We start from the raw sequence: 21,500 nt of genomic DNA, 5'->3' as shown, positions 1-21,500 counted from the left end.
CGAAGGGGATATAACAACGGAGAATCTTGCGCATTCTTCCATTCGGATGTCTTAAGACATCTGGCTTCTCGTGAAGAAAGGTGAACCCACACAGGTAACAGGCGTTCAAGCTCCCCCCCCCACCCACCACAGCAACACCGCCCACCACAGCAACACCGACTACCACAGCAACACCGACTACCACAGCAACACCGACCACCACAGCAACACCGACCACCACAGCAACACCGACCACCACAGCAACACCGACCACCACAGCAACACCGACCACCACAGCAACACCGACCACCACAGCAACACCGACCACCACAGCAACACCGACCACCACAGCAACACCGACCACCACAGCAACACCGACCACCACAGCAACACCGACCACCACAGCAACACCGACCACCACAGCAACACCGACCACCACAGCAACACCGACCACCACAGCAACACCGACCACCACAGCAACACCCCCACCACAGCAACACCGTGGGAAAGTATGTCTGTGACGCCCCAACAACCCGACAATACAAGCCTCATTTGTCTTTCGTGAGGCCGTCTGCACGCTCTCCCTCACGCACCTCACGCGCGTGGAGGAGCCTTCTGAGGGCCCGTGGGAGCGTTATGAGGGCTCGTGGGAGCGTTATGAGGGCCCGTGGGAGCCCCCAGCCCACACTACCCCTGAAGAATAATTCCCCAGCCCGGGAATTCTATTCTATCTGTTACTCAGATCACAACTTAATTGAAGTTCTGACAAGCATGCGGAATTGATCTTCAAAACCAGTCCCGCTTCCCGGTGGAGGAGATTTCAGCAAATTGAACTTCAATAATAAACAGATAAACTGGGAGGAAATAAACCAGGACTTCACAGAAATAAACTGGGAAATACAGCTAGAAAATGAAAACCTGAATCAGTGCCTGGAAAAAATAAACTCAGTAGCACTAGAAATATGTTCAAACCGCATACCCCTAAGACAAAAGAGGAAGAGATACAGATTGGAATGATGATGAAGATGAAGATGAAGCCACCCAAAAGGTGGCACGGGCATGAATAGCCCGTAAGTGGTGGCCCTTTTGAGCCATTACCAGTATCAAGAGCTGATACTGGAGATCTGTGGAGGCGCGACTGCACCCTGCGTGACGGGAGATGTCTCCCGGACCAAGTGGTGACCAGATGGTGAGATTGGAATGGGAACGTCGTTCCCTATATAGGCGAAGAAAACGAATCGCGGAACAACTTGAGAGTCGCACCCTATCTCAAGAACGGCGAAGAAGGTTAGGTAGAGAAATGAAACAATTGAACTCAAGCTACAAGAATCATACAAAACCCAGGAGAGGCAAAGAGAGCAAAAAGCCATCAGTGAAATAGAGAGAAATCCGAAATATTTTTTCTCCTATGCAAAATCAAGATCAAAAACCACATCTAGTATCGGGCCCCTGCGAAAGGGAGATGGAACTTTCACCGATGACAACAAAGAAATGAGCGAGTTACTGAGGAAGCAGTATACACTAACGATTGATAACCCAAATTAATTTTTTCATGGATATGATACCAACATCAAATCATATATCAGACGTCGCCCTATCCCCACTGGATTTTAAAGAAGCCATAAACAGTATGCCTATGTATTCTGCACCAGGCCCGGATTCTAGGAACTCCATATTCATCAAGAACTTTAAAAAACCACTATCGCAGGCCCTTCACATTCTGTGGAGACAAAGCCTAGATACTGGCGTTATTTCTGATATATTAAAACAGCAGAGATAGCACCACTCCATAAAGGAGGAAATAAGGCAGAGGCAAAAAATTACAGACCGATAGCACTAACATCGCACATCATAAAAATCTTTGAGAGAGTGCTAAGAAGTAAGATCACAAAATACACGGAATCACAGCATCTCCATAACCCCAGACAACATGGTTTCAGAACAGGGCGCTCTTGCCTGTCACAGTTGCTGGACCACTATGATATGGCATTAGATGCTATGGAAGACAAACAAAACGCTGGTGTAATTTACACAGATATCGCAAAAGCCTTTGATAAATGTGACCATGGTGTTATTGCACATAAAATGCGTTCAAAAGGAGTTACCGGAAAAATAGGCAGATGGATCTATAATTTCCTGATTAACAGAACCCAATGTGTAATAGTCAACAAAATAAAATCCAGCCCATCAACCGTGAAGAGCTCAGTCCCCCAGGATACTGTGCTTACTCCAGTACTTTTTTTCATTCTCATATCGGACATAGACAAGAACACAACCTATAGCACTGTATCATCCTTTGCAGATGACACTAGGATCTTCATGAGAGTAGGCAACATAGAGGACACGGCAAACCTCCAATCAGATGTAGATCAGGTCTTTATGGCTACAGAAAATAATATGGTGTTTAACGAAGATAAGTTCCAGCTCATGCGCTATGGAAAATATTAAAATATAAAAACGGAAACCACGTACAAAACTCAGGCAAATCATAACATAGAACGAAAAGGCAATGTAAAGGATCTGGGTGTACTCATGTCGGAAGACCTTACCTTTAAAGAACACAATAAAGTAGCCGTCACAACTGCAAGAAAAATGACAGGTTGGATAACAAGAACTTTTCACACTAGAGATGCTGTACCGATGATGATACTTTTCAAAACGCTTGTGCTCTCTAGAGTGGAGTACTGCTGCACAATGACAGCCCCTTTCAAAGCTTCAGAAATTGCTGACCTGGAGAGCGTGCAGAGATCCTTTACTGCTAGAATCCACTCAGTAAAACATCTAAACTACTGGGACCGACTAAAGAGCCTAAATCTGTACTCCCTTGAGCGCAGGCGGGAGAGATACATAATAATTTACATGTGGAAAATAGTAGAGGGGCTGGTCCCAAACCTGCACACAGAAATAACATCACATGAGACCAGAAGACATGGCAGGATGTGCAGAATACCCCCGTTGAAAAGCAGAGGTGCAACTGGTACTCTGAGAGAGAACTCTATCAACATCAGAGGCCCGAGACTGTTCAACACGCTTCCACTACACATAAGGGGCATAACTGGCAAACCCCTCACAGTGTTCAAGAGAGAACTTGACAAACATCTCCAAAGGATACCTGATCAATCAGGCTGTGACTCATACGTCAGGCTGCGAGCAGCCGCGTCCTACAGCCTGGTTGATCAGTCCAGCAACGAGGAGGCCTGGTCGACGACCGGGCCATGGGGTCGCTGAGCCCCGGAATCACCTCAAGGTAAGGTAACCCCTGAAGAATATTTCCCCAGCCCACACCACCCTTGAAGAATCTACCCTTGGGCCTCTTCATCAACCCCATGGCCACCCATCTACCCGATGACTATTCATCTACCCCCTCATCTATCTACCCCCCTCATCCATCTAATCCAGCCAAAAGTCTGACTAAGGAAACATGTTCCAGACTGGAGTTAATATAAGGAAGGAGTTAAATATTATAACGCACATAAACTCACGTTCTTCCCGAGAATAAAGAACTAGAAATGGAAGAGGAAGCAAGTGAGTTTCCTGAGGCACCGCGCACGCCGGCCCGTTGCACCATCCTTGCACCATATTGCGATACTGTATCATCAGTTGTTTGACCCGAATTGCCTTACAGCTTTGATATATTCCTTGAAATGTTTAAGGTCCGAACTGAGGAGGTGTAGAAGATGGGGAAGGGGGGGGGGGGGGGTTGTATTGGGGGGGGATGGGGTTGTTTTGTGACCTCAAGGGGCTGTGCGGGTGAGCGACATCTTAGCTATTTCCGGCTGGGTCACCTCCAGCGTGACCCCCCGCCCCCCACTCCAGGGTGTGACTGTAATGTTCTTAGAACGCGCGTCCCTACCCATTGCAGCCCCTCACTCGGGCTCCCACGCCCCCACCAGCACCCCTACGCCCCCATCAGCACCCTACGCCCTCACTATCACCATCACCCCCACGCCCTCACTACCACCCCGACCAGAACCCCCACGCTCCCACCAGCACCACCACGCCCCCACCAGCACCACCACGCCCCCACCAGCACCACCACGCCCTCACCAGCACCACCACGCCCCCACCAGCACCACCAGCGCCCCCACCAGCACCACCACGCCCTCACCAGCACCACCACGCCCTCACCAGCACCACCACGCCCCCACCAGCACCACCACGCCCCCACCAGCACCACCACGCCCTCACCAGCACCACCACGCCCCCACCAGCACCACCAGCACCCCCACCAGCACCACCACGCCCTCACCAGCACCACCACGCCCTCACCAGCACCACCACGCCCCCACCAGCACCACCACGCCCTCACCAGCACCACCACGCTCTCACCAGCACCACCACGCCCTCACCAGCACCACTACGCCCTCACCAACACCACTACGCCCTCACCAACACCACTACGCCCTCACCAACACCACTACGCCCTCACCAGCACCACCACGCCCTCACCAGCACCACCACGCCCTCACCAGCACCACCACGCCCTCACCAGCACCACCACGCCCCCACCAGCACCACCACGCCCCCACCAGCACCCCCACCAGCACCACCTGCTACACTGGACCCCTACCAGTTTCCTCCCTACACGACAAAGATCTCTCCAGGAAAACTTTGTGTGCCTACAAATGTGTGTCTTTGAGTGCAACATTAGACCCCGGGGTCTAATGGTCTCCCAGTACCCTCCTGGCACTTTATTTTTTAATTATTATTATTATTATTTTCTACCACAGACGTGGCCAGACATTTACAATGCTAACCAGCATATATACATTTTCTTCTGTCCTCCATGGACAGAGTTAGAGAAGTGTTAAACATATAGTTCAAGGGTTTATTGAACACTCAACCACAGAAGGTGATTCGGTGCTTTTAAAATGCTAAGCTAACCTACATACGTAAATACATAGATACACAGATTTACATATGCCCTACATAAAGTGTTTGATGTGTCTTTTACATAGCGTCATTAATGTGCATTCACAAAGGTGAAATATAATTCTGATCAGCTTCCATATATACTTTATACCCATACATATACATACACACACATACATATACATACATATGCGAACAAGCCTGAATGGTCCCCAGGACAATATGCAACTGAAAACTCACACCCCAGAAGTGACTCGAACCCATACTCCCAGGAGCCACGCAACTGGTATGTACAAGACGCCTTAATCCACTTGACCATCACGACCGGACCGGTGTGTATATATACATATATACACACACATGCATTCACATACATTTGTCTCTTTTACTCTGACAGGGTGAGATAGCTGATAAAGAAACTACTGTAGTGTGCAATTAAGCAATTAAGCAATTAAGCACTTCACTGTTTCCTCCCACGGTGACCACACTATAGGCTGTGTCAGCGTAGAGTACAGTGCAAGCGAGATACCTGTACTCACCCAACTGTGCTTGCGGGGGTTGAGCTCTGGCTCTTTGGTCCCGCCTCTCAACCGTTAATCAACAGAAGATTGTGTATTGATTTAGGTGTTATCTTAGATCAGATGGGCCAGACTGCTGTAGCCACAAGGTCATGGTAAGATTGGGTAGGAGGTGTTGCTCACCTGGGAGGTAGCGCGGCTCCACAACACAGCCAGAAACACAAAAGTTTCTCTCAAAACATAAAAATGTTTCTCCAGTTCTCCAGATCCTTCGACGTTGGCTCACTGTGTGTGTGTGTCTCTCTCTCTCTCTCCGCTCTTGGTGAATATATATATTATTCAGTGAACCGAATGCCACGTATTTAAAGTTTAGTTTTTTCACACACTGGTTTAATATTCTGACTTCACTTTCGGCCTCAGCTGGCGACTGTCAAGAGGCCTTGCGTCCGGAGGCGGCTGGTAATACTTGGCTAAACTATAGCGGGCAGGAGTTGGCGCCTTGACACCACGGTTCCCACCTCCAGCGCTGCGTATGGCAGTCAAGCACACCATGTCACGCTGTCATATGTCCTCGGTAAGGTGTAGCTTGTGTTGGAACGGAGAAGTAAGAGGCATCAGAGAGAGGAAAAAGAGATATGTTAAGCGCATAAATATGGCGCGGGTGGCACTGCTAACGGAGATTTTCGCGCTGGTCACCTGGCGTCCGAACACACCTGCGATTATTTCGCGACTCGGGTACGCTCATATATTTTGAATTGCGGGTGTTCTCTCTTTTGAACACAATATACTGTTGTCTACACAGCGAAAAGGTGTTTATCCAAGCAAGAATCATGGGTAACAGCTGATTTGATTCTGGCGAGGCTTCTGACGCGGTGACGTGTTAGTGACGTGGCCATGACGTCATGCCGAGGCTCCGCCCACAGCGGGTTCCTTCCTCACCTGCTGGCGCCCCCTCCTGCGCCAGGGCTGCCAGCGGCAGCAGACACACTGCTGGGGTAGCCACCGAAGAGAGGGCTGCTGGCTGCTGTTGCTGTTGCTGCTGCTGCTGCTGCTGAGGTGTTCGACGCCCACCAGGACGGTGTTCGACGCCAACCAAGACGGTGTCTGAATCATGAAGCAACACTCAAGGCATTGTTTGAGTCATGAGGCAACACCGAGACGCAAACGCATACAGAAAAAAATAATCTTAAGCAACACAATACGTCTATCTTATATATAAGGCGCGTCAGGGATCCTCTCGAACGTAGATTCGAACCCTCATCGCGGCCCATGTGGATTTGTGTACATACCCGAATTTACCGTGACATTTCGAACCTTCTGTAACCTACATAGACATTTCAAGAGTGCCTTAGCTACTTCTTCTGTATTCTTTGTACAAAATACTTTAACGAGGTTACAGAGAGACTGAACACCGTTACAGGCAAGGAAGAGCTCGTCTGTACCCGCTTTCCCTTACTCGTGTCTGGTCAGCTTCGCCTCGTAAATACACACACATTGTATTTACGAGGCTATGTATTTTTTATTTAAAACTTTGGTCATGTCAGGAGGACAGGTTGCAGGTTGACCGGTTGCAGGTTGACAGGTTGCAGGAGGACAGGTTGTAGAAGGACAGGTTGTAGGAGGACAGGTTGGAGGAGGATAGGTTGCAGGAATACAGGTTGTAGGAGGACAGGTTGTAGGAGGACAGGTTGTAGGAATACAGGTCGCAGGAGGACAGGTTGCAGGAGGACAGGTTGTAGGAATACAGGTTTTAGGAGGACAGGTTGCAGGAGGACAGGTTGCAGGAGGACAGGTTGCAGGAGGACAGGTTGCAGGACAGGTTGTAGGAGGACAGGTTGGAGGAGGACAGGTTGTAGGAGGACAGGTTGTAGGAGGACAGGTTGTAGGAGGACAGGTTGTAGGAGGACAGGTTGTAGGATGACAGGTTGCAGGAGAACAGGTTGTAGGAGGACAGGTTGTAGGAGGACAGGTTGTAGGAGGACAGGTTGTAGGAGGACAGGTTGTAGGAGGACAGGTTGTAGGAATACAGGTTGTAGGAGGACAGGTTGTAGGAGGACAGGATGCAGGAGGACAGGTTGTAGGAGGACAGGTTGCAGGAGGACAGGTTGCAGGAGGACAGGTTGCAGGAGGACAGGTTGCAGGAGGACAGGTTGCAGGAGGACAGGTTGTAGGAGGACAGGTTGCAGGAGGACAGGTTGTAGGAGGACAGGTTGTAGGAGGACAGGTTGTAGGAGGACATGTTGTAGGAGGACAAGTTGCAGGAGGACAGGTTGCAGGAGGACAGGTTGCAGGAGGACAGGTTGTAGGAGGACAGGTTGTAGGAGGACAGGTTGTAAGAGGACAGGTTGCAGGAGGACAGGTTGCAGGAGGACAGGTTGGAGGAGGATAGGTTGTAGGAATACAGGTTGTAGGAGGACAGGTTGCAGGAGGACAGGTTGTAGGACAGGTTGTAGGAGGACATGCTGTAGGACAGGTTGTAGGAGGACAGGTTGTAGGAGGGCCGGTTATAGCAGGACAGGTTGCAGGAGGACAGGTTGCAGGAGGACAGGTTGCAGGAGGACAGGTTGCAGGAGGACAGGTTGTAGGAGGACATGCTGTAGGACAGGTTGTAGGACAGGTTGTAGGAGGACAGGTTGTAGGAGGGCCGGTTATAGCAGGACAGGTTGCAGGAGGACAGGTTGCAGGAGGACAGGTTGCAGGAGGACAGGTTGTAGGAGGACATGCTGTAGGACAGGTTGTAGGACAGGTTGTAGGAGGACAGGTTGCAGGAGGACAGGTTACAGGAGGACAGGTTGCAGGAGGACAGGTTGTAGGAGGACATGCTGTAGGACAGGTTGTAGGACAGGTTGTAGGAGGATAGGTTGCAGGAGGACAGGTTGTAGAAGGACAGGTTGCAGGAGGACAGGTTGCAGGAGGACAGGTTGTAGGAGGATAGGTTGTAGGAAGACAGGTTGTAGGAGGACAGGTTGCAGGACAGGTTGCAGGAGGACAGGTTGCAGGAGGACAGGTTGCAGGAGGACAGGTTGCAGGAGGACAGGTTGCAGGAGGACAGGTTACAGGAGGACAGGTTGCAGGAGGACAGGTTGCAGGAAGACAGGTTGCAGGAGGACAGGTTGTAGGAAGACAGGTTGCAGGAGGACAGGTTGTAGGAGGACAGGTTGCAGGAGGACAGGTTGCAGGAGGACAGATTGCAGGAGGACAGGTTGCAGGAGGACAGATTGCAGGAGGACGGGTTGCAGGAGGACAAGTTGCTGGAGGATAGGTTGTAGGAGGACAGGTTGTAGGAGGACAGGTTGCTGGAGGATAGGTTGTAGGAGGACGGGTTGCAGGAGGACAAGTTGCATAAATAACAACATAGTTCAAGAGGAGAACGAGTTTACGGGATCCGAACGTGTCCTTATCTTGTTAACGCAGCATTAAACAAAGACAGCTAAGCTTGTCCACTCTCATATAATTAACCAGTATGTAAACTGTAGCTTTAATGATTAGAATACATTTTCTACCAATTGATCAGTTTCAATTTACTAGAATAAAACAGATTACTTCCCCCCCCCCCAGCCCAGGTTTGAAAGGAGTTTATTAATGGGATAAAACACATATACATCCTCTGGTTGATTAATAGACATAGTTAATATATATACATTAGATATAATTAAAAAGATATACAGTCCACTTGCTAATAAATAATTTAATAGTAAAATAAAATAATTTAATGAACAAATAAATACAAATATACACAATTAATATAGAATCCCACTGGTAAATATCCCACAGATGGGTTTAAGGCCAATCACCAAGTCGACAGTTGTAGTCCCCAGACAGGTAGTTTGTGAGTTAACAGGTGGTAGTTGAGTACATTATTCAGCACTATAAGGATCTGACATGACTGTGCGCAACAAAGTTAACCTCGGTGTGTAGCAAGCGACGGTGATAGATGGATTGATCAAGACTAAGCCACCTAAGACCTGGCACGGGCACGAAGGAAGGAATTATCAGTGGAAACTGTCTATTGGTGTTTTAGATTCAGCTACTTAGAACAAAAGTTTCAAAGTAGCACGGGCTATGATGAGCCCGTAACCTGCCTGGCACAGGAGCGGGACAAGTAGCACGGGCTATGGTGAGCCCGTAGTGGACTTACCTGGCACAGGAGCGGGGCTGTAACAAGTAGCACGGACTATGGTGAGCCCGTAGTGGACTTACCTGGCACAGGAGCGGGGCTGTAACAAGTAGCACGGACTATGGTGAGCCCGTAGTGGACTTACCTGGCACAGGAGCGGGGCTGTAACAAGTAGCACGGGCTATGGTGACCCCGTAGTGGACTTACCTGGCACAGGAGCGGGGCTGTAACAAGTAGCACGGACTATGGTGAGCCCGTAGTGGACTTACCTGGCACAGGAGCGGGGCTGTAACAAGTAGCACGGACTATGGTGAGCCCGTAGTGGACTTACCTGGCACAGGAGAGGGGCTGTAACAAGTAGCACGGGCTATGGTGACCCCGTAGTGGACTTACCTGGCACAGGAGCGGGGCTGTAACAAGTAGCACGGGCTATGGTGAGCCCGTAGTGGACTTACCTGGCACAGGAGCGGGGCTGTAACAAGTAGCACGGGCTATGGTGAGCCCGTAGTGGACTTACCTGGCACAGGAGCGGGGCTGTAACAAGTAGCACGGGCTATGGTGAGCCCGTAGTGGACTTACCTGGCACAGGAGCGGGGCTGTTTAGTGGTGCGGAGGGTGACGGTGCGCGCCAGGCTCCACACGCCCTCAATATATTCCCCGGTGACCTCATCCCCGGGGACATATATGGGCTGTGTCGCTCCCCGGCCGTGTGACCACCACGCCCACCTGACGCGTCGTGGGCGTGGTGGGTCACCCTCTTGTGACCCACTACGCCCACGTGAGTGACAGAGAGAGAGAGAGAAAGAGAGAGAGAGAGAAAAGAGAGAGAGAAAAGAGAGAGAGAAAAGAGAGAGAGAAAAGAGAGAGAGAAAAGAGAGAGAGACAGACAGACAGACAGACAGACAGACAGACAGACAGACAGACAGACAGACAGACAGACAGACAGACAGACAGAGAGGGGGGGGAGGAGAAAGGACACTAATCAATTTGTACTTCAACGGATCAGTCTCAAGAACAATGACTATGGAACTCGGGACCCCCCAAGGCGGAGTCTTAAGCCCCACACTATTCAACATACTTATGAACGCCATGACAAATATTGAATTCCCGGAAGGAACACAACAAGTGGGATACGCAGATGATGTCCTAATACAAGCTCCCACCTTGGGAAAAATTAAACAGTCCGCTGAACTCCTCGGAAGGAAATGTGTTGAACTCTGTTTCACTCTCTCCACAAACCAGACAAAAGCACACTCTTATCACAAACGAAGAACTACAAATTAATGGTGAAACACATGAGTGGGTTGGCCACTATCAGTATCATGGCGTCACTGTCGGCTCTAACAAGGGGAAGAAAGAGGAGCTCAACCAGCTCATAGGAGGTTATCTGGATCTGGAGGTTATCTGGAGATGATTTCGGGGCTTTTTTTAGTGCCCCCGCGGCCCAGTCCTCGACCAGGCCTCCACCCCCAGGAAGCTGCCCGTGACAGCTGACTAACACCCAGGTACCTATTTTACTGCTAGGTAACAGGGGCATGCAAAAATAGGAACATGCAAAATTCGACTCAAGGCACTATAAAAGCTGTGACCTGGAATGGGCATGGGGGGCCTCTATTGCCGTGCTTAAAATGATATACTCAGCCTATGGGCGCTCCGTCATAGACTGCTCTATAGTCGTAATGGCTTGGCGCTTTCCCAGATACGTTCCTTCCCTCCCTCTTTGAGGTTACCTTGAGGTGATTCCGGGGCTTAGCGTCCCCGCGGCCCGGTCGTCGACCAGGCCTCCTGGTTGCTGGACTGATCAACCAGGCTGTTGGACGCGGCTGCTCGCAGCCTGACGTATGAGTCACAGACTGGTTGATCAGGTATAAGATCATGTATCCCTCATTCATAGACTATGCCGCACCAGTCTTGTCCACTTACTCCCAAAGCGATATGGAAAATATACTTGAAAACATTCAAAATGAAGCCATGACAATCATTCTTAGAGTACCAAGAACTGCCAAAACGTCTTATCTATGAGAAGCGTTGTCCCTCCCCAGTGTTAAAGACAGAATTAGGCAACTAAATGCTTGGCTTGCAATCTTGCACAGGCAAGATAACGTAAATTTTAGATGTTTACAAATGTTAATCTTCTTGTTTGATAGGCTGTTCACTTGAGACAGTTAAGCAAGTCCCAGCTGTGTTTGGGTACAAGTGACAGGATGAACAACCCAGCGGGTTTTCTTCCTATTGGGGAGTGTTGTACATGCTGCTATGGCGGTGTGTCCACTCACAGCATGAGTGACGCTGCCCAATACTGTCACTATGGCGGTGTGTCTACTCACAGGATGAGTGGCGCTGCCCAATACTGTCACTATGGCGGTGTGTCCACTCACAAGATGAGTGGAGCTGCCCAATAATGTCACTATGGCGGTGTGTCCACTCACAGGATGAGTGACGCTGCCCAATAATGTCACTATGGCGGTGTGTCCACTCACAGGATGAGTGGCGCTGCCCAATACCGTCACTATGGCGGTGTGTCCACTCACAAGATGAGTGGAGCTGCCCAATAATGTCACTATGGCGGTGTGTCCACTCACAGGATGAGTGGCGCTGCCCAATACTGTCACTATGGCGGTGTGTCCACTCACAGGATGAGTGACGCTGCCCAATACCGTCACTATGGCGGTGTGTCCACTCACAAGATGAGTGGAGCTGCCCAATAATGTCACTATGGCGGTGTGTCCACTCACAGGATGAGTGGCGCTGCCCAATAATGTCACTATGGCAGTGTGTCCACTCACAAGATGAGTGGAGCTGCCCAATAATGTCACTATGGCGGTGTGTCCACTCACAGGATGAGTGGCGCTGCCCAATACTGTCACTATGGCGGTGTGTCCACTCACAGGATGAGTGACGCTGCCCAATACTGTCACTATGGCGGTGTGTCCACTCACAGGATGAGTGGCGCTGCCCAATACTGTCACTATGGCGGTGTGTCCACTCACAGGATGAGTGACGCTGCCCAATACTGTCACTATGGCGGTGTGTCCACTCACAGGATGAGTGGCGCTGCCCAATACTGTCACTATGGCGGTGTGTCCACTCACAGGATGAGTGGCGCTGCCCAATACCGTCACTATGGCGGTGTGTCCACTCACAAGATGAGTGGAGCTGCCCAATAATGTCACTATGGCGGTGTGTCCACTCACAGGATGAGTGGCGCTGCCCAATAATGTCACTATGGCAGTGTGTCCACTCACAAGATGAGTGGAGCTGCCCAATAATGTCACTATGGCGGTGTGTCCACTCACAGGATGAGTGGCGCTGCCCAATACTGTCACTATGGCGGTGTGTCCACTCACAGGATGAGTGACGCTGCCCAATACTGTCACTATGGCGGTGTGTCCACTCACAGGATGAGTGGCGCTGCCCAATACTGTCACTATGGCGGTGTGTCCACTCACAAGATGAGTGACGCTGCCCAATACTGTCACTATGGCGGTGTGTCCACTCACAGGATGAGTGGCGCTGCCCAATACTGTCACTATGGCGGTGTGTCCACTCACAGGATGGGTGGCGCTGCCCAATACTGTCACTATGGCGGTGTGTCCACTCACAGCATGAGTGACGCTGCCCAATACTGTCACTATGGTAGTGTGTCCACTCACAGGATGAGTGGCGCTGCCCAATACTGTCACTATGGCGGTGTGTCCACTCACAGGATGGGTGGCGCTGCCCAATACTGTCACTATGGCGGTGTGTCCACTCACAGCATGAGTGACGCTGCCCAATACTGTCACTATGGTAGTGTGTCCACTCACAGGATGAGTGGCGCTGCCCAATACTGTCACTATGGCGGTGTGTCCACTCACAGGATGAGTGGCGCTGCCCAATACTGTCACTATGGCGGTGTGTCCACTCACAGCATGAGTGACGCTGCCCAATACTGTCACTATGGCGGTGTGTCCACTCACAGGATGAGTGGCGCTGCCCAATACTGTCACTATGGCGGTGTGTCCACTCACAGGATGAGTGGCGCTGCCCAATACTGTCACTATGGTGGTGTGTCCACTCACAAGATGAGTGGCGCTGCCCAATACTGTCACTATGGTGGTGTGTCCACTCACAGGATGAGTGGCGCTGCCCAATACTGTCACTATGGCGGTGTGACCACTCACAGGATGAGTGGCGCTGCCCAATACTGTCACTATGGCGGTGTGTCCACTCACAAGATGAGTGGCGCTGCCCAATACTGTCACTATGGCGGTGTGTCCACTCACAGGATGAGTGGCGCTGCCCAATACTGTCACTATGGCGGTGTGTCCACTCACAGCATGAGTGACGCTGCCCAATACTGTCACTATGGCGGTGTGTCCACTCACAAGATGAGTGGCGCTGCCCAATACTGTCACTGTGGCGGTGTGTCCACTCACAAGATGAGTGGCGCTGCCCAATACTGTCACTATGGCGGTGTGTCCACTCACAGCTTGAGTGACGCTGCCCAATAAACTCGCCCCTCGGGGCAAAATTAAAAAAAAAATTAAACAAACATCACAATCTGAATCAACAACTCACCGCTCACAACACGTATAAACTTTCCATTCTGTGCCCAACCACTTCGGCTGAACGGTAGAGCGATGGTCTGGCTTCATGCAGATTAGAATTCAATCCCCATTCCTCCGCCCCCCCCCCGTCCCAACCCAAACCTTATCCTGATCCCTTCCAAGGGCTAATTAGTCGTAATGGCTTGGCGCTTGCCCCTGATAGATCCCTGCCCTTTCCATTCTGTACAACGGATTGAATCAATTTACTCAATTAGTTACGGGAGTTTAATATATTTCTGCAGGGAGATTGACTCATACCTTCCAGTGTGGGAGTGGAAGTTACTCACAACATGGGAATGAGTGACCAACCATTCTACAAGAAGGGAATCATCAGTGTCTGGTAACTCCTGACATAATATGTAACCCTTCAATAGTCTATTTATCTTCATTTATGCAGATAAATGCGTCCGTGCGCATTTATCTGCATAAATGCGTACGTACCATTTACGTACCACTTATGTACGTACCATAAATGGTACGTACATAAATGCGTACGTATCATTTATATAAGTACGTACATAAATGCGTACGTATCATTTATATAAGTACGTACATAAATGCGTACGTATCATTTATATAAGTACGTACATAAATGCGTACGTATCATTTATATAAGTACGTACATAAATGCGTACGTATCATTTATATAAGTACGTACATAAATGCGTATCCCAATAAAACATACCCACACCCAACGTAATCCTAACCCAGAGTGACCATCCGTGAAGGAGGATGGCTGGTTGGTTGCAACCATCCTGCAACTTAGCAGGATCCCTGGTTGCATCACGTGAGAGATAATTAGCGTGTAGATTATCCTTTTTGGCGGGTCATATCATAGTCCGCCGACTGGCTCTGCCTTGTATCTCCCGAATACATCATGGATAATTCTCCCTCCGTTGCGCCATAGCGACCCCTGGCGACACAGCTGCTGCGGCCACCTTAATCGCTGCCTCTGTGTCAATACACAGTCCAAACATGGCTCTCCTCGCTGGCAGACACTGCGAGTAGGATAATAATTTGTTTTGTAAGTGGGAGGAAGCCTGGGAGCTCGTTAGCACATGGGAGTATCGCAAGCGGGTGGAGAGATGTGCAAGAAGTATTTATCAACATTCCCGCTGTTGTTGAACACACAAGGGTTTAAGTGTTAAGTGCAAAAGGCATGATTTGTTAGGTTACTTGTGGTAACATTAGCGTGGGAGACAATGGCGTGGGGGAACTCGTTTATGCTAGAAAACGTTTCCATTGGTCCATCAACGTTCAGTGAACTGTTACGACATCATTTGCTTAATGTTTTTTTTTTTTTGTAGCTGCGGTGTTAAAATATGTGATTTATTCATTAAGGCTACAGGATTCTTATAATTATATTACTCGTGCCTGGGAGCGAGTCATTGAGACAGGCTTTGTCTCTCTCCTCTCTGTAAGATAGTCTACTTAGGAAGCACCTCCTTAACCCTTTTGCATGCACCTATACATGGTATACTTGGACTTGAGTATACATGGACCTTAGTATACGTGGTATACATGAACTTTAATATACATGTTATACTAAAGCGTTTGATAAGGTAGCACATGAAAGACTAGCAAGAAAGGTTAGGTTAGGTTAGGCCTGAATATCATTTTCATAATATATATAGACTTTAGTATACATGTTATACTAAAGCGTTTGATAAGGTAGCACATGAAAGACTGGCAAGGAAGGTACAAACACATGGAATAAATCGTAGAACACTAGAATGGATAAAACAATAGTTGAAACAAAGAAAACAAAGAGTCGACCTAAACGGAAATTAATCTGACTGGACAAATATGGTGAGTGGGACACCACAAGGGTCCAATCTGACTGGACAAATATGGTGAGTGGGACACCACAAGGGTCCAATTTGGGGCCAACCCGTTTTAATCTGACTGGACAAATATGGTGAGTGGGACACCACAAGGGTCCAATTTGGGGCCAACCCGTTTTAATCTGACTGGACAAATATGGTGAGTGGGACACCACAAGGGTCCAATTTGGGGCCAACCCGTTTTAATCTGACTGGACAAATATGGTGAGTGGGACACCACAAGGGTCCAATTTGGGGCCAACCCGTTTTAATCTGACTGGACAAATATGGTGAGTGGGACACCACAAGGGTCCAATTTGGGGCCAACCCGTTTTAATCTGACTGGACAAATATGGTGAGTGGGACACCACAAGGGTCCAATTTGGGACCAACCTGTTTTGTCATACTCCTCAGTGACAGATGCGAGTATTACAAACCACATCAAATTTGCAGATGACACCAAGATTTACGATAAAGTATATTATGAAAATGATATTCAGGCCTAACAAAGAGATCTGCACGAACTTCACAAACGGTCGAAAGATTGGCAGATGTTTTTTAATATCCCCAAAAATGCAAGACTTTGCATGTGGGGCATAACAGTGCACATCACATGGGAGCCGGTCGGCCGAGCGGACAGCACGCTGGACTTGTGGTCCTGGGTTCGATCCCAGGCGCCGGCGAGAAACAATGGGCAGAGTTTCTTTCACCCTATGCCCCTGTTACCTATCAGTAAAATAGGAACCTGGGTGTTAGTCAGCTGTCATGGACTGCTTCCTGGGGGTGGACACTAAAAAAAAGTCCCGAAATCATCTCAAGATAAGATCACAACTACTAAATCAACAACATTACCTTGCTGACCAGACCACACACTAGAAGTTGAAGGGACGACGACGTTTCGGTCCGTCCTGGACCATTCTCAAGTCGATTGTCCAGGACGGACCGAAACGTCGTCGTCCCTTCAACTTCTAGTGTGTGGTCTGGTCAACATACTTCAGCCACGTTATTGTGACTCATCACCTGAACATTACCTTGCAGCAGACTGATGAAGAAAGGAACCTTGACGTCAGAGTGCATATATCACTGAGACGTCAGAGTGCATATATCACTGAGACGTCAGAGTGCATATATCACTGAGACGTCAGAGTGCATATATCACTGAGACGTCAGAGTGCATATATCACTGAGACGTCAGAGTGTATATATCACTGAGACGTCAGAGTGCATATATCACTGAGACGTCAGAGTGCATATATCACTGAGACGTCAGAGTGCATATATCACTGAGACGTCAGAGTGCATATATCACTGAGACGTCAGAGTGCATATATCACCGAGACGTCAGAGTGCATATATCACTGAGACGTCAGCGTGCATATATCACTGAGACGTCAGACTGCATATATCACTGAGACTTCAACACCAAGAGGGAGCTGCGGTAAAATCACTCAACCAAATCTTAGGAACAGTCAGACGTAACTTTGAGTTCAGGGGAACGAAGGTAGTTATTCAGCTGTATAAATCTCTTGTGAACCTCTACATGGATTATTGTGTTCAAGCATTGGAACCTCATCTTAAGGAAGACATACCTGCCTTGGAGAAACGTCTTCAAGAACCTTTCCTGAACTAAGTCGACTCTCACACCAGGAACGGTTGAGGGGTCACAGGGCTACCAACACTACACTTCAGTTGATTGACAGTTGAGAGGCGAGACCAAAGAGCCAAAGCTCAACCCCCGCAAGCACAATTAGGTGAGTACAATTAGGTGAGTACTACATACCAGGAATGAGAGTATAGCCATCTGCCACAGGTAACGCTAAGCCAACCTGATCCTGGCAACCACTGTGTGGTGGACAGTGGTTGCACAGTCCCCAGATAACACTGCACAGTCTGGTGGACGCTTTTTTTTGCTGACCATGAACATAGGTTGACCAGAACACACACTAGAAAGTGAAGGGACGACAACGTTTCGGTTCGTCCTGGGGCCAGATTCACGAAAGCACTTACGAACGTGTACATCGTTCCTCAATCTTTGACGGCTTTGATAACATTTATTAAACAGTTTACAAGCATGAAAACTTCCCATTCAACTGTTGGTATTGTTATAAACAGCCCCCTGGTGCTTCGGAGCTCATTAACTGTTTAATAATTGTAAACAAAGCCTCCAAAGATTGAGAAAAGATTTACACGTTCAAAATTGTTTGCGTGTGTTTTCGTGAATCTAGCCCCTGGACCATTCTTAAGTCGATTGTCGACTTGAGAATGCAAGGTCTATAGCGACTTCTAGTGTGTGGTCTGGTCAACATACTTTAGCCACGTTATTGTGACTCATCGCCTGCACATGAACATAGGTTTTAGATCTGAACAAATCGCAGTGTTTTATACTGATGCTTTCAGGCCTTCGGGAGTCAGTAATTTCTTTAGTATCGAACTTAGTATTTCTCTAATATCGTTTTTGCAACAATATAGTCTTGACAACAGAGATGGGGACACCGAGGTCTAATTCAACTTCACCTTTGTAACAGCCCAACAGCCGTGGTACTGAGGCCCTTCAGGCACCAGAGGATCAGAATACTTCCATGAGTCCATTATTCTCCATCTTAGAAAGGGATGAGGATGTAGCAAGAGGCAGGCGGGTCGCTTCAGCACCTCCTGCCGTCCTTCTCACCGTCCAGGGATGGCGCCAAGCCCCTGAAGCCTATCCTTAAGTGGTGAGCCAGTGGTGGAGTCTGGGCTGTCGTGTACCACGCCCACTGATGCATTTTTGTTTGTTATTAACATATTTAGGCACGTCCGCATCTATACGGCTGCCCTGGAGTGTATGAGGGACTGTAGTGTTGTGTCAAGAGCTGGCTAAGATTTCTGGTAGTACCAATTGAATTAGATATTTACACAATTCATAAACATGTGTTGGAGGAGCCTGGTTGATCGTCTTGGACGATCTTAATTAATGGACTAAAGTGAAGACGGCCAGACTCGAGCCCACAAGGCTCTCATGGCACTCCAGTAAACACAGCGAGACTAATAACACTGATCGGTAATAATACATGTCTATTTCTATTAAAATGTCTATTTATAGTCTATATAGTCTATACAGCCGTAATGGCTTAGCGCTTTCTCCTGATAATTACCTTACCTTCTATTAACATGTATATTTATAGTCTATTTATAGTCTATATTTAGTCTATATAGTCGTAATGGCTTAGCGCTTTCTCCTGATAATTACCTTACCGTCTATTAAAATGTCTATTTCGAGTCTAATGCGCAACATTAGGACCACTTAGCCAGTTCCCCTGTCCATTAATATATGGCACCCGTCCACTGGCAGGCCGCCTGTACGAGACGGCAACTGATCTACAGTGAGAACTGTACCCGTCCCAGGTAGCGTGGGGACGTGACAGAGTTCCTGTCATCCCAAAGGCATCTTCATCCCCTTTTCCTAATATGTCATATTCATCACATTTTCCTGGCATGTCATGTTCATTCTGTACAGCTGTTTGATCCTGAAAGCTTAGGCTCCTAAAAGCTTAGGCTCCTAAAAGCTTAGGCTCCTAAAAGCTTAGGCTCCTAAAAGCTTAGGCTCCTGTTCAGTATGACAACACTGTTCCATTGGCCTTTACAAGCTGCATATTATATATATATAAATATTATATATATATATATATATATATATATATATATATATATATATATATATATATATATATATATATATATATATATATATATAATGAGCTATGTAGCCTGACCAACCACACCCAATTTTATATTTTATATTTTCATCTTTTACATTAAGCAGACCTTTCAGTATACTGTTCTGCCAATTATTGAGGCAACTTATCTCTGAGGATTACAAGCAGTAGATATAACAGCAGCAGCCGTCATTATAACAGCAGCAGCTGTCATTATAACAGCAGCAGCCGTCATTATAACAGCAGCAGCTGTCATTATTACAGCAGCAGCTGTCATTATAACAGCAGCAGCCGTCATTATAACAGCAGCAGCTGTCATTATTACAGCAGCAGCTGTCATTATAACAGCAGCAGCCGTCATTATAACATCAGCAGCCGTCATTATAACAGCAGCAGCCGTCATTATAACAGCAGCAGCCGTCATTATAACAGCAGCAGCCGTCATTATAACAGCAGCAGCCGTCATTATAACAGCAGCAGCCGTCATTATAACAGCAGCAGCCGTCATTATAACAGCAGCAGCCGTCATTATAACAGCAGCAGCCGTCATTATAACAGCAGCAACCGTCATTATAACAGCAGCAGCTGTCATTATAACAGCAGCAACCGTCATTATAACAGCAGCAGCCGTCATTATAACAGCAGCAACCGTCATTATAACAGCAGCAGCTGTCATTATAACATCAGCAGCCGTCATTATAACAGCAGCAGCCGTCATTATAACAGCAGCAGCTGTCATTATAACAGCAGCAGCCGTCATTATAACAGCACCTGGAGTCTGAACTGATAAAACACAGCGACATCCCAAGCCACATAATTACTAACAAGAACTGAGGTAGCGGAGCCGGCTGTCTGAGGAGAGGTCGTTAATATCAATACTGGCGGTAATTACACCACGGCGACGGGGAGACTTGCCAGGTGATGCACAGGTATTATGGATAACTTCAGACTCCCTTATCCTCGCCCACAACTTCTGTTCCATTTGATCCATGGCCTCTCTCTCTCTCTCTCTCTCTCTCTCTCTCTCTCTCTCTCTCTCTTCTCTCTCTCTCTCTCTCTCTCTGTGATAGGGAAATAGGTCAGGAGTCATTGTATTAGACAACCAATGGCTAGAAATGCCGGGTCCAAGAGCTAGAGTTGGGTCCAGCAGCCACAAATATGTGAGTACACACACAGTTTAGTGGCTGTGGTGGGTGTGTGGACAGCACGCTGTACACGTCATCCTGTGGCCTGGGTTCGATTCCCGGCGCCGGCGAGAAACCATGGGCAGAGTTTCTTTCACTCTGATGCGCCTGTTACCTAGCAGTGAACAGGTACGTGGGAGTTAGTCAGCTGTCACGGGCTGCTTCCTGGGAGTGTGTGTGTGGTGTGGGAACAAAGTAGTAGCAGTAGTAGAAACAGTTGATTGACAGTTGAGAGGCGGGCCGAAAGAGCAGAGCTCAACCCCCCGCAAGCACAACTAGGTGAATACTAACCTGTTCCGGGTTTACACCCAGAACCGATGGAACCTTTCCAAGGAAATGCTTAATACAGAGAAACTTAGTATTTACTTCTGCCATCATCCTGTCGTATTGAATGGAGCCTTTCAATACGACAATGAATATTTTCAATACAATGAATATTCAATACGACAGGATGATGGCAGAAGTAAATACTAAGTTTCTCTGTATTAAGCATTTCCTTGGAAAGGTTCCATCGGAACCATTATCAATTACAGTAATGAGACAGGAACCATTATTGAATTGAGAGAGTACTCTGCTAGATGCAGCAAGATAGCTTATCTCTGCAAGATAACCTCAAGATGTAATTACTTAATTGCTGTAGGTTAACAATCTGATCCTGGAGATCTTTTAGATGGTACGCATGTCCCTGAAGACATCCACGGGAGAGGACACGAAGGAGGATGGGGG

At 48.2% G+C, this 21,500-nt stretch overlaps 1 protein-coding gene across 1 annotated transcript; it reads right to left on the bottom strand.

Annotated features, from left to right (window-relative positions):
* Window positions 1-19,735: 19,735 nt before the first annotated feature.
* LOC138359971 (cuticle protein 16.5-like) lies at window positions 19,736-20,350 on the bottom strand. Its single transcript, XM_069319848.1, has one exon. It carries the CDS (start codon window positions 20,348-20,350, stop codon window positions 19,736-19,738), a length of 615 nt encoding a protein of 204 aa, XP_069175949.1.
* Window positions 20,351-21,500: the final 1,150 nt, after the last annotated feature.

This window comes from Procambarus clarkii, chromosome 94 (assembly GCF_040958095.1).
Source record: "Procambarus clarkii isolate CNS0578487 chromosome 94, FALCON_Pclarkii_2.0, whole genome shotgun sequence".
Lineage (NCBI taxonomy): Eukaryota > Metazoa > Arthropoda > Malacostraca > Decapoda > Cambaridae > Procambarus > Procambarus clarkii.
The sequence above is the reverse complement of the archived record's forward strand: the minus strand, read 5'-3'. Positions and strand labels throughout refer to the sequence as shown.